The sequence below is a fragment of the Haliotis rubra genome, unplaced genomic scaffold (assembly GCF_003918875.1).
Source record: "Haliotis rubra isolate DU_JTF1 unplaced genomic scaffold, ASM391887v1 Scf26, whole genome shotgun sequence".
In the NCBI taxonomy this organism is placed as follows: Eukaryota; Metazoa; Mollusca; class Gastropoda; order Lepetellida; family Haliotidae; genus Haliotis; species Haliotis rubra.
The window spans coordinates 2,014,405-2,026,670 of NW_025766669.1; the positions used below are offsets into that span (position 1 = coordinate 2,014,405).

Sequence of the window (12,266 nt, forward strand, 5' to 3'; positions counted from 1 at the left end):
TCCTTGGCAAGCCTCAGATATTTGTTACTTTATCAACTCGTGGTGATATATTTGATATCAAAAGACACTCGGGTGAGATTCTCTATTTATGCCGCAATCAGCAATATTCAAGCTATATGGTGGCGGTCTACAAATAAACGAGTCTGGACAAGACAATCCAGTGATCAATAGCATGAGCATCAATTTACGCACTTGGGAACCGATGACATGTGGCAACCAAGTCAGCGAGCCTGACCACTTAATCTCGTAAGTCGCCTCTTACGTCAAGCATGGGTTACTGAAGATCAATTCTAATCTGGATCTTCACGGGTGTCCAAGACAAAGAAACAGATGAGGGGGTCTTGCACGACTTAGTTAGGAACAGCCGAACAGTCAACTCTGTCATTTATCAGTCAATAACAAGTGACATATACTACACGAAATACACGATTCTTTCACATTACTAGTAAATATGCCATGACGTATGGTAATACATAAGACTTGGGTGTTGCTAAATTCTTCCAAATGATATATATGTATGCTTTTGCACAGTTTCTCATTTTTTTATTTGCACCATATGTCTATTTCCAGTGATCAATTTACTTTCCCTTGTATGCGTTTCTGATCTGCGGCACTATAGTCTGTTTGCAGTGAAAACGTACCGATGAATTTCACTTTATACAAGAAAGTAAATCGAATAAAGTGAAATTAAGATTGAGAATCCTCATAATTTTACCTTGCCAACTGAACATTTAAATATAAGAATTTTATTAAACTTAGGATAAAAGTTGTTTTACAAACGATCATAAATTCAAATCGCTATTATTGGTTTGTATTACAAGGGGGTATGCACATTAAATGAAACACCGAGAACAAGTAGAGTTGGTCTAAGTTAACGCTCATCACGTAGCGCACGATCGTTTGTTTCAGTGTTCCAACTACTGCGCTTACCCCCTTGTAATACAAACCAATAATAGTGATTTGAATCTATGATAGTTTGTTAAACAACTGGGGGCCGTGGGGTACCCTAGCGGTTAAAGCGTTGGCTCGTCACGCCGAAGACCCAGGTTCGAATCCCCACATGGGTACAATGTGTGAAGCCCATTTCTGGTGTCCCCCGCCGTGATGTTGCTGGAATATTTCTAAAAGCGGCGTAAAACCAAACTCAGTCAGTGTTAAACAACTTTTATCCTAAGATGAATAAATTCTGAGATTCAAATGTTCAATTGGCAAGGTAAAATTATGAGGATTCGCAATCTTAATTTCACTTTATTTGATTTACTTTTTTGTTTAACTCTTTCAACACCAGTCAACCAGAGGCATTTACTGCCATGACACTGAGTTCCCAGAGACTCTGAGGTCATAGATGAAGCCTATGTTTATGAAGGAAATTATAAGCTTGTAAAACGTTATTGCTACTACATCCCTTACACCATTTAAAAGATCTAATCCTACTGTTGATAAATATGAAGGTTTTTTTTATAATATTATTCAAATAATACAACTACAACTTAAATGAAATTATTTTTGAATGAAACTGCAAGCTTACATTTATAACGTCCACATAAACCACGACAGAAGCAACAACTATGGCGATTTTTTTCCATTTGTGACATGTCATAACATGCCCGTGCGTTTTTCTTTTATATTTTTATTTTTACGTCATCAGAAAATTATTATAAAGAGATTTCTTATATAATATGTATGGTCGCCTATTTCCCGATATCTGTGGCTTTCTGCTCGGTAGCATGACATAACAACGGAAAATACCTCCATTTTCGAAGCTTCGTATGAATAACATGGGAGGCGAATCGTTTGATGTCGCGTATCGTTCGAAAGCTCTGAGCATCAACAACATCACTGAACCCTTGCCAAGAGTATTTTCACAGTTGTAAGAAGCGATTTTATTGGATAAAATTGGTTTCTAATGGCGCTTTTTCGCTACAGTCTGCTATAAGGGTCGTGATTGGTCAAAATCAGACACGTGACCTAAGGCAGTCAATCATATTACGGCAATGGATACCGTCCTCGTAAACGAAAACTTTTAGATTTAGACGAAAGTTTGGGGTAAAATAATGCTATTTTGAACATATTAAGCAAGAAATCGCTACCTATACGTAAATTATGGAACCTATTGGACGTATCGTGCTAGGTTATGACCTGTGACAAAAATGCTTCATGTCTATATTTTCGCATTAAACATCGTGTCCGAGAGTGAAGATTGAGGCGGCGAGACCCGAGATGTCATTTGTCAGTGACTTGACTTGCATTACACGATCGCACAAAAAGATGGAAATAGTAATTTTATTTGTACGTTTGACAACTTTTATGAATGCTGTTGTTGATTTTATTCATTAGTTTATTCAATTTATTTAATGAATTCCTCGAAACATCGTTACTTTGCTCTTTGACAATGTTATTGTGGACCCGCTGCCAAAGCATGTGTCTGAGAATCGTTGTTTTCAATAATATTGCGAAAAATACTTTATAATTTTAATTCTGCTGATAATATATGATAAATTGAAATTTAATAAGTGTTTTCAGACATTGTTAAATGTGATAGATTTAATATATGAATCATAAGTCAGGTAGGTTCCTAAAATTATGTCTCATTTTGACGTGACTAGTGCCTGGCCGATTAATCGGCCTCCGGTGTCTGGGGACTCATAACGTTGTGGCCGATTATTCGGCCTGCAGTGTTGAATGGGTTAAAGTGAAATTCATCGGTACGTTTTCACTGCAAATAGACTATAGTTGGACAGAGTACACTCCTTGTTTGTGAACACCTTTTATCATTACTCAGTTATAATGTTTCATAACAACATGCCTATAATTCAGTTGGAATTGGACAACAGACTCAGATTAAAACAGAGACTTCTTTTAATGATTGTGTAAATTGTTTTATGACTATTATTTAAGTGCATTCAAGTAAACACAGGTCATTACTTGAATCGAAACAGTTCTCTTCATCAGAGTTGTCGCCACAGTCGTCGTATCCGTCCACAGCGCCTGGCATCGGACACACATTTCTTGATACTGCGACACATGGAACCGCCTTTCTGGCATGTGTTAACTGAAATGGACCACGTCCATCCATAAGCTATTACAAACTAACAGATGAGGCATCTTAAAGGGCATACTCAAGAACTGCTGAGCTGTCAACATATTTTATTTTGACTTGTACCATATTTCAACATATTTTTTCAAGTGTACAATTGACTTGTCCTTGCATGTGTTTGTGACGAGTGCAACCAGTGGGACAGTATATGTCATGAATGCCTGGCACTATTATTCAATATTGATTCACATGAGAGAGTGAGTTTAGTTTTACGCCACACTCAGCAATATTCCAGCTATATGGCGACAGTCAGGCAATAATCGAAGTCTGGACCAGACAATCCAGTGATCAACAGCATGGACATCAATTTATGCAATTGGGAACCGATGACATGTGTCAACCAAGTCAGTGAGCCTGACCACCCGATCCTGTTAGTCGCCTTTTACGACAAGCATGGGTTACTGAAGACCAATTCTAACCCGGATCTTCACGGGTCAGTGAGTCACATACACATAATTAAGAAATAGTTGGAATCAAAATGAAAAGCCCTAAAGTAAAAGTAGGTACTTACTTGAAACACAATTCTCCTCATCTGAGTTGTCCCCACAGTCATCGTTTCCGTCACAACGCTTGGCGTCGGACACACATTTCTTCACACCACGACACATGGAAGACCCACTCCCACACTGATTGGTGGGAATTTCTAGATGAGAAAGAAACATGTTACAATGAAAACATCTCATATATCTATCTCAAACTTATATCTCAGTAGCAACATACTGACAGATTCTACTGGGGCGGTGCAGTAGTCTAGAGGTTAAAGCGTTCTCTCTTCATAATAATAATGTAATTTTTCAAGTAAAATTGATATTTTTATACTTACCCTGACTCATGATCTTTTGCTCGTCATGAGTCAGGATAAGAAAAATATAATAATAATGCTAATTGTTGCGCCTAAAATCCAACACGATGCTGCCCTCTGGCGTTACATTATTACCCTGACAGAATTGTACTTTCAAAGCTGCTACTAAGAGCTTCGTGCGGGCCTTTGGCGTGAGAGGCCAGCACGCTAACCACTACACCACCGTGCTCCATGCCGAAGACATGGGTTCGATTCCCCACATGGGTACAATGTGTAAAGCCCATTTGGTGTCCCCCGTGATATTGCTGGAATATTGCTAAAAGCAGCATAAAACTCAACTCACTCACTCACTCATGATATACAGTCATTGTAGTTTGTCTACTGTAACAAATGAATTGTATTTGATTACAACATGGCTTGGTAATTATTGTGTTTATCCCCACCTGTTTCACAACTCTCTTCGTCCGAGTTGTCACCACAGTCGTCATATCCGTCACAACGTCTAGCGTCGGCCACACATTTCTTCACACTGCGACACATGGATCTGCCACGGCCACATGGATTGTTGTTGTTGCCTGAGGAAGTGATACACATTAACTGATGATTCAGGTGGTTTAAAATTCAGGGATTTTACTTACAATAAATGAAATGGTTTTATACAGGGCTATTTCCTGACAATCATCAAAAATACTTGCTTCCACGCTAACAACATTCCACACACTTCAGATCCTCTTTGGTGCAAGATTTGTTTGTTTGTTTGTTCTATAACGCTGCACTCAGCAATATTCCAGCTATATGGCAGGGGTCTACAAATAATCGAGTCTGGACAATCCAGTGATCAACAGCATGAGCATTGATTTACGCAATTGGGAACCAATAACATGTGGCAACCAATAACATGTTCAAGCTATATGGCAGGGGTCTACAAATAATCGAAGTCTGGACAAGACAATCCAGTGATCAACAGCATGAGCATCAATCTACACAATTGGGATACGATGATATGCATCAACCAAGTCAGCGAGCCTGACCACCCGATCCCCTTAGTCGCCTCTTACGACAAGCATTGGTTGTAGAAGGCCAGTTCTAACCCGGATCTTCATGGGCTTGGTACAAAGAATACAAGGGTTTAGGTGATTATATCACCTATTGGAAGGATATATCTGCTGAAAAGCAAAGGCCCCTGACCTGAATCCTGCAGAACACCAACATTAACTGTTGTCCGAAGTGAGGTAAAATCAGGATTCGATTTCCATGACAACGTTATCTGTTATCTCAGCAGAGATTTTATAATATTCATTTACATTTTCCCACTGAAATCTACCAATTAGTGATGCTTTAATACTAACCATCTATTTCTGTCTGACAATTCTCTTCATCAGAGTTGTCACCACAGTCATTTCTTCCATCACATCGCTGTGAGTCGGCCACACACTTCCTGACACTACGACACATGGATCGTCCACGACCACATGGATTGTTATTGTCTGTTCAACATTTGCGAAATGATACATTTAAATGGTAAAATTTCAACATCAAATTGTTTTAATTCTTTAGTCCAAAACCTAGTGAGAGGAATATGCTAATTGTCATGATAATATAGAGGCAAAAGATCTTGCTAAAAACTAAATTCATGTTTATCTGTTATAGCCAATCCTACACATTAGCAGCGTTTCTGTATTCTACCTCTATAGATGATTCCATATTAACCTTTTTGACATGTGTCAACCAAGTCAGTGAGCCTGACCACCCGATCCTGTTAGTCGCCTTTTACGACAAGCATGGGTTACTGAAGACCAATTCTAACCCGGATCTTCACGGGTCAGTGAGTCACATACACATAATTAAGAAATAGTTGGAATCAAAATGAAAAGCCCTAAAGTAAAAGTAGGTACTTACTTGAAACACAATTCTCCTCATCTGAGTTGTCCCCACAGTCATCGTTTCCGTCACAACGCTTGGCGTCGGACACACATTTCTTCACACCACGACACATGGAAGACCCACTCCCACACTGATTGGTGGGAATTTCTAGATGAGAAAGAAACATGTTACAATGAAAACATCTCATATATCTATCTCAAACTTATATCTCAGTAGCAACATACTGACAGATTCTACTGGGGCGGTGCAGTAGTCTAGAGGTTAAAGCGATCTCTCTTCATAATAATAATGTAATTTTCAAGTAAAATTGATATTTTTATACTTACCCTGACTCATGATCTTTTGCTCGTCATGAGTCAGGATAAGGAAAAATATAATAATAATGCTAATTGTTGAGCCTAAAATCCAACACGATGCTGCCCTCTGGCGTTACATTATTACCCTGACAGAATTGTACTTTCAAAGCTGCTACTAAAGCTTCGCGGGCCTTTGGCGCGGTGAGAGGCCAAGCACGCTAACCACTACACCACCGTGCTCCATGCGAAGACATGGGTTCGATTCCCCACATGGGTACAATGTGTAAAGCCCATTTGGTGTCCCCCCCGTGATATTGCTGGAATATTGCTAAAAGCAGCATAAAACTCAACTCACTCACTCACTCATGATATACAGTCATTGTAGTTTGTCTACTGTAACAAATGAATTGTATTTGATTACAACATGGCTTGGTAATTATTGTGTTTTTATCCCACCTGTTTCACAACTCTCTTCGTCCGAGTTGTCACCACAGTCGTCATATCCGTCACAACGTCTAGCGTCGGCCACACATTTCTTCACACTGCGACACATGGATCTGCCACGGCCACATGGATTGTTGTTGTTGCCTGAGGAAGTGATACACATTAACTGATGATTCAGGTGGTTTAAAATTCAGGGATTTTACTTACAATAAATGAAATGGTTTTATACAGGGCTATTTCCTGACAATCATCAAAAATACTTGCTTCCACGCTAACAACATTCCACACACTTAAGATCCTCTTTGGTGCAAGATTTGTTTGTTTGTTTGTTCTATAACGCTGCACTCAGCAATATTCCAGCTATATGGCAGGGGTCTACAAATAATCGAGTCTGGACAGGACAATCCAGTGATCAACAGCATGAGCATTGATTTACGCAATTGGGAACCAATAACATGTGGCAACCAATAACATGTTCAAGCTATATGGCAGGGGTCTACAAATAATCGAGTCTGGACAAGACAATCCAGTGATCAACAGCATGAGCATCAATCTACACAATTGGGATACGATGATATGCATCAACCAAGTCAGCGAGCCTGACCACCCGATCCCCTTAGTCGCCTCTTACGACAAGCATTGGTTGTAGAAGGCCAGTTCTAACCCGGATCTTCATGGGCTTGGAACAAAGAATACATGGGTTTAGTTAGAGGGTATATGGAAGTCAACACCGAGACATCTGGCACAGATTCAACATTCAAACAAAATGTGGTGAACATATATATTTCTATATTTCAGCACCAAAAAAATTAAAAGTAATAAACAAAATCTAACTTATTGACATTTACCTTCATTGTTGGTTTTACAGTTCTCTTCATCCGAGTTGTCACCACAGTCGTCATATCCGTCACAACGTCTAGCGTCGGCCACACACTTCCTGACACTACGACACATGGATCGTCCACTGCCACATTGATTGAAGTTGTTGTCTGTGAAAAATTTGCAATATGACACTTCAATATCAAACTGTTCTAATCCTTTTGTCCAAACATAGTTAGTTACTGGAATATCTTAATTGTCATCATAAGAAAGAAGCAAAAGATCTGACCCCCAAACAGGTTTACTTGCTCGATACACTATATATACGGCTAGACAGTTGCATGTTTTTATTGTATTCTACTTCTTCAGATGCTTCTATATTAACCTTTTATTTCTGTCTGACAATTCTCTTCATCTGAGTTGTCACCACAATCATTTCTTCCATCACATCGCTGTGAGTCGGCCACACACTTCCTGACACTACGACACATGGATCGGCCACTGCCACATTGATTTTTGTTGTTGTCTGTTAAAAATATGCGAAATGATACATTTAATGGGAAGCTTCAACATTAAATTGCTTTAATCCTTTTGTCCAAAACATAGTTTGTGACTGGAATATGTTAACTGAAATGATGAGAGAGAAGAAAATGATCTCACTAGAACAAATTTCATGTTCACCTGCTCGATACAATAAATTATATCAACACTTGTTGATAAAGGTAAAAATATCCTCGGCAAGCCTCGGATATTTGTAACTTTATCAACTTGTGTTGATATAATTGATATCAGTAGACACTTGGGTGAGATTCTCTATATAGCGAACATATGCACACAACTAGTACATGCTCAAGGCGCTGGTATTTTTCCCTCAATCATTGGATGCCAATCTCAACGGCACATCGCATTATCAATCTCAACCCCCCGGGGATCTCTTGCAACCACTAGGCGCACCAAAATATTGCGACTTTCTCATCCTTACGAGGTACCCCTTCACAGCTGGGTGGAATGGGGCACATAGTCACAGTACTTTGTATAGCAGATGAAAGATGAAACCGTGGTTCCTGATTATATCACCTATTGGAAGGATATATCTGCTGAAAAGCAAAGGCCCCTGACCTGAATCCTGCAGAACACCAGGGACCATATACCGATTCGGTATATTTCCCACTGAAATCTACCAATTAGTGATGCTTTAATACTAACCATCTATTTCTGTCTGACAATTCTCTTCATCTGAGTTGTCACCACAGTCATTTCTTCCATCACATCGCTGTGAATCGGCCACACACTTCCTGACACTACGACACATGGATCGTCCACGACCACATGGATTGTTGTTGTTGTCTGAAAAATGATTTGGACATTTCATACATTTTGTATTTCAAAGACAATCAGAGCTAGCTCAGCTCATTATTTAAATCTTTGTGCACAAGATCAATATGCATGAGGTTTGATCAAGGGATGTTATTGTCCCACATGATATTCACGCATTGCATCATGTGGGGATTCAAACCCAAGACTTAGGTGTGACAAGCTAATGCTTTAACCACAAGGCTACCCAACCACCTTTTCCTTAAGATAGACTCTGGACAGTTGTAGTGGTAAGGTTGACTATAGAACTACTGTACTGCTTTCTTAAGGTTAGGAAAGACATTTGTTTTCATTATAATGGTTCCAAATTATACCGGGACTCTCTATCATCACAGGTTCTCTTTTTATCGTGGCACATAAAAACATCGAGAAAGCTGGAAATACCATGACCCACTTCAGCTGTTTACATATGCAAATTACGTCCCCCCCAAAAATCCATTGCTCTTGAAAAGGTCAATTATTTCATTGGAATGCCATGTCCAAGCATTGAAATATTAAAGTATTCATATTTGCAGTAACTTCAGGGACATTTTGAAACTAGTATGACCCCTACCGCCATTGCATCTTGCACGAATCAAAATTTACTTCATCAAGAGTAATCCTGCGTTGACTATAAGGTCATTTGCATATTTTCCAACCTAAAACTATAACAAGAAGTGACATATTGTGCAACTTCACCCTGCACACAGCAGCAAAAATTATTTTGTTGCGCTATTGTTACCTTGTATCAAAATGAATAGAGGTTTCCTATGTTTTGGTTGAAAACATGATGATATTACCAATCTTACTAATCTTAATGAAATTCCGAAATAATTTTTAATATCAAAACTATTTAGACCCGTTACTTGTCTTAAGTAAACGTTTGACAGTATCATTTGCTTGTACCACGTGCCATAGTAAGAAAATAGCAGAATCATGATAGAGAGTTGCTTCAATTTCCGGCTCAAACTAGGCAATAAGGATTGCCGCGATCATATTGAACGAGTTGTCATTGTGTGCCACATTATTTGCAACAGCAATGAAGATTAAACATCAGTCAACTGAAAATATATACATAAAATGCCAAATGTCAGTAGGAGTTCATAATCCCAATAACAACAACATTATCTACTGCCATGATAGAGGGGCCCATGATACATACTGTAAACCTCGGATAGGGAAGAATGAGTTTCAATTTACAGAACCTTTAGTCTCTGTCTGACAATTCTCTTCATCTGAGTTGTCACCACAGTCATTTCTTCCATCACATCGCTGTGAGTCGGCCACACACTTCCTGACACTACGACACATAGATCGTCCATCCTTTTGTCCAAAATTAGTTAGCCACAAGGATTTTGTTGTTGTCTAATTTAAAATTTGCTTGATAAATACACACACCTTCAATATCAAACTACCTTATAGATCCTTCTATATTCTTTTGTTTTGTCTGAAAATTAGTTAGTTACCAGAATCGCTGTAATTGTCATCACAAGAAAGACACATAGATCGTCCATCACAAACTTTTGTTGTTGTCTGTTAAAATTTGATGACATTTCAATATCAAACTATTCTTATCTTTTGTGCAAAATTAGTTAGTTACCAGAATATCTTAATTGTCATCACAGAAAGAAACAAATATCTTTGGTTTACTTGCTTGATACATTATATTCTACAGTTGCATGTTTTATCAGATTCTTCTATATTAACCTATTTAATTTTCTGTCTGACAATTCTCTTCATCTGAGTTGTCACCACAGTCATTTCTTCCATCACATCGCTGTGAGTCGGCCACACACTTCCTGACACTACGACACATGGATCGTCCACGGCCACATGGATTTTTGTTGTTGTCTGTTAAAAGTTGTGGAATGATACTTTGAAACAACATAATAACTAGATTATAGTACAATATATTTTAATATTTAAAAAATACAAATAAATCATTTACTATATATAAATGATATCTTTTCTGAAATGTCAGTATGTTTGCATGGCTGAGTCTAATAAAAATCAAATTTTAGATTTGTTATCTTAACAAAGAAAATATAATACTTCCAGTCCTATTCATGTGCATCTTCCTATTAAAACCTACCAACTAGAGATGTTTTCAAATTAACCTTTTATTTTTGTCTGACAGTTCTCTTCATCTGAGTTGTCACCACAGTCATTTCTTCCATCACATCGCTGTGAGTCGGCCACACACTTCCTGACACTACGACACATGGATCGTCCACGGCCACAAGGATTTTTGTTGTTGTCTGTTAAAATTTGCAAAATGACACTTCAATATCAAACTATTCTAATCCTTTTGTCCAAAATTAGTTAGTTACCAGAATATGTTAATTGTCATCACAAGAAAGAAGGAAAAGATGTGGCTAAAAACTAATTGCATGTTTACTTGATAAATACATTATAGCCACACCTACACATTTGTATCATTGAATTCTACCTCTATAGATCCTTCTATATTAACCTTTAATTTTTGTCTGACAATTCTCTTCATCTGAGTTGTCACCACAGTCATTTCTTCCATCACATCGCTGTAAGTCGGCCACACACTTCCTGACACTACGACACATGGATCTTCCCCGACCACATGGATTGCTGTTGGTGTCTGAGAATATTATTGGCTTTCTTCATTTGTGTATAGTTTATTTTATAATATTGATCCATGTATACATCAATGGGGCATAATCTACTCAACAGTTACCAGATATTTGCCACTTATGTTTCTTGTTTTGAGAAAGTGTGCCATGTGGAGGTCTTACTGGTCTAACAATTCAAATTTTTCATAGTTGTCTACACATTAGTTTCCATTGCAGATATATACACAATTTACAAGATATTATTGCCCTTAAATTTGTTTTGTGTATCAACAGACAAGTTTCTAAGATCCAAGGTCTCAGTACTCTAAAGGTTTACTTAGTACACATTTAAGAGAATATATCTTAGAGTCAGGTCAGTGGAAATATCTTAGAGTCAGGTTGGTAGATAAAACAAAACAACCTTTGGTTTTGGTTTCGCAGTTCTCCTCATCAGAGTTATCCCCGCAATTGTCAAATCCGTCACAACGCTGTGAGTCGGCCACACATTTTCTGACACTACGACACATAGATCTTCCACGACCACATGGATTTCTGACGGTTTCTGGTGAATAAGTAATGGTAATTTTGTGATGAACATATTTTTAATTAATTTTTTTAAGTAACCTCTACAAGATTGAAATATTTTTAGAAAACTTTTGGTGTACCTCACCCATGTTAGATTTTCAATTAATATGATTCTAGTTTATACATCTTACTGCTTGGAGAATTAAAAGAATTTAGAATAACCTTCCATATAAGTCTGACAGTTTTCTTCATCAGAGTTATCGACACAGTCATCGTATCCGTCACACCGACGTAAATCTGCCACACATTTCCTGACTCGGCGACATGTGGAGGATCCAGTCCCACACTGATTGACACCTGTCAATCATGTATGCTATATTGCTATACATGCATTGTCATTCAGACCATTATTACTAATTAAATATATTAACTCTTTTACAAAAGCAATTAGACCACTTAGA

General features: G+C 38.1%; 1 protein-coding gene across 3 annotated transcripts in view; it reads right to left on the reverse strand.

The window, feature by feature from the left end:
• LOC124280072 (papilin-like) overlaps positions 1-12,266 on the reverse strand; it is a 130,011-nt gene that overhangs the window by 454 nt on the left and 117,291 nt on the right. The window contains exons 18-23 of one of the 3 annotated variants that reach the window (XM_046715948.1): positions 8,549-8,689; positions 7,728-7,868; positions 7,372-7,512; positions 6,536-6,667; positions 5,799-5,930; positions 2,926-3,052 (exon numbers count right to left, since the gene is read on the reverse strand). In XM_046715948.1, coding sequence (XP_046571904.1) covers positions 2,949-3,052; positions 5,799-5,930; positions 6,536-6,667; positions 7,372-7,512; positions 7,728-7,868; positions 8,549-8,689 — 791 coding nt within the window. In that variant the 3' untranslated portion in view covers positions 2,926-2,948. Of the gene's footprint in view, positions 1-2,925; positions 3,053-5,798; positions 5,931-6,535; positions 6,668-7,371; positions 7,513-7,727; positions 7,869-8,548; positions 8,690-11,506; positions 11,843-12,027; positions 12,163-12,266 lie in introns of those variants that run through there. The other 2 variants (XM_046715949.1, XR_006899571.1) reach the window with 2 other exon arrangements.